The sequence below is a fragment of the Penaeus chinensis genome, chromosome 43 (genome assembly GCF_019202785.1).
Source record: "Penaeus chinensis breed Huanghai No. 1 chromosome 43, ASM1920278v2, whole genome shotgun sequence".
NCBI lineage: Eukaryota > Metazoa > Arthropoda > Malacostraca > Decapoda > Penaeidae > Penaeus > Penaeus chinensis.
In genome coordinates, this window is record NC_061861.1 from 1,756,562 (window position 1) to 1,758,780 (window position 2,219).

The 2,219-nt window shown below is 38.6% G+C and overlaps 1 protein-coding gene across 1 annotated transcript in view; it reads left to right on the top strand.

The window, feature by feature from the left end:
• LOC125048198 (neurochondrin homolog) overlaps window positions 1-1,395 on the top strand; it is a 22,449-nt gene extending 21,054 nt beyond the window's left edge. Inside the window, exons 5-6 of the mRNA XM_047646767.1 lie at window positions 314-450; window positions 926-1,395. Of these exons, the coding sequence (XP_047502723.1) occupies window positions 314-450; window positions 926-1,153 (365 nt within the window). The 3' untranslated portion in view covers window positions 1,154-1,395. The remainder of the gene's footprint in view (window positions 1-313; window positions 451-925) is intronic.
• The last annotated feature ends 824 nt before the right edge of the window (window positions 1,396-2,219 follow it).

Below are 2,219 nucleotides of genomic sequence, written 5' to 3' on the forward strand. Positions count from 1 at the left end.
CTTATATTTTTGTTTTTATAAGAAATGGTAATTTGTTAACAAGGCATTTGACATGTATTTTGATTTTTATGAGGAACAATAATTTGCTATCGGGCAAATAACATCTTCATGTATCATTGATATCAGTTATAAACACACGCCCCCACCCAAACACACAGTTATTAGAAATATATATAATCGAAATATGATACTTTCTTTCACCACAAACCATATTGACAAAATCTATGAAATACAGCATCACGAGATTTCATAAACAGAAACTAAGAATCGACGCCTTGAGAATCTGTCTCATTTTTCTATTTTTCATCATCAGGACCATCTGTTGCTCAATGGGAAAAGATAAACGAAATTGGCTGTAAGAAGTATTTCGATTCCATCATCGTTAGTGGAGATCTGGAAGTTGAGAAGCCTGATAAGGATATTTATCATATGGCTTGCGGAGAACTGCAGGTAAATATGAAGAGGAATTTCGACTTTCGGCGTTTTTTAAAATTCATCATGTTATGGAGAGAAAATATGATGAGTAATTTACTTCATTATGATACCAGGAAAACTTCAGCTAAATATAAACAGGTTTTTTTTTGTGACGATTTTCTTTTAGCTTTATCATGGTAAGAGGAGAACTACATGTGAATGATAAATATTTCTTTCTATAGGATTTTTTTTTTATTCATTATGGTGAGTTAGTAATATTCTTTTAGGCAGTTGATTTGTTTGCTCTGACATCAGCTGACAGGAAAAGACTTATGCTACTTCTCTTCATTAGTGTAACCATCATTGATTATGACTATAAGATTTTTGAATTACATTCTATCATCATTATTATCATTGTTGTGTTCAATAACGTCAGTGTTATTATCACTATATCTCTCATCAGTATCATTATAATCATTATCATCACCACCACCACCCTTTCTTTTCGCAGGTGAGACCCTCTGAATGCATCATGGTCGGCGACAAACTGGAGACCGACATCCTTGGAGGCCTGAACGCCGGCCTGGCAGCGACGGTCTGGATCAACAGCAAGAACAAAGACCCGTCGAAGGAAGTCCAGCCAGCCTTCACCATAACCGACGTGACGCAGCTCCCTGACATCCTGCCCAACCTGACTACGATTCTCCAGACGGAGGATCAAACCCACGGTTGCGATTGATGGCGTGACATGTGTGATAGTTTTTTGTTTTATCTATAGGGAGTCCAGTGTTAGTGATTCAGGATGGCGTTATTGATTGTGATTTGTTTGATATCGCCGTGCGCACGGACAGAGGGCTTGTTGCTGTGTCATGCACCAAGGACACTTTTCTGAATACTATGGTAGACGCGCGCACGCGCACACACGCACACACACACACACACACACACACACACACACACACACACACACACACACACACAAACACATTCTTTCTCTCTCTCTCTCTCTCTCTCTCTCTCTCTCTCTCTCTCTCTCTCTCCTCTTTATTTATTTCTCTTTCTCTATGCCCCCCCCCCCTCTCTCTCTCTCTCTCTCTCTCTCTCTCTCTCTCTCTCTCTCTCTCTCTCTCTCTCTCTCTCTCTCTCTCTCTCTCTCTCGCGTCACATTTAGCCGCATGACGTCACATCCAGGTAACGTGACGGAAGCTTTCGAGAACCCAAGCAGTCCCGTTGATGACCTTTACACACGCGATGACTAAATATTGAGCAAACAGATATCGTTGTTTTAGTTTTTAGTTTTCTTCGCTCTAAAAGGGGCTAAGTATGCCATTGTTCGTACTCAACGATTAAAAGCAAATTCGTTGACATTTCAACAGCTTTCTAAAATAATTATCCTTGAAAATTATATCTTTGAGAAGCTGTAATCTAAAAGGATTAAATATATTGAAATTTGAATTTATATGACACGTAAGCAGATTTTCCAAGATACTTTGTTTAAGATATCAATTCATTTGTAATTTTAATGTTAACAGTGGATATAAACAACCGAACTTTCATAAGAAAGACAAGACCAGGCAAGTTATGTGGCGGTCGATGGTTTGATTGAAACCGCCAAATGCCAGATCGGGTCAGAATTTTCTCCTTTTACCGCTAAATCCGCATGACTCGGGCAGCTATTTCGTTACTTTGTTCTGGTTTCTCTCTATACTTCTTAAATGACTCACTGTTCAGATCTAATACGTTTTGAATAAGTGAGTCAGCGATCCTCTCAATATTTATCAATTATTCTTTTATTTTCCAGTTGG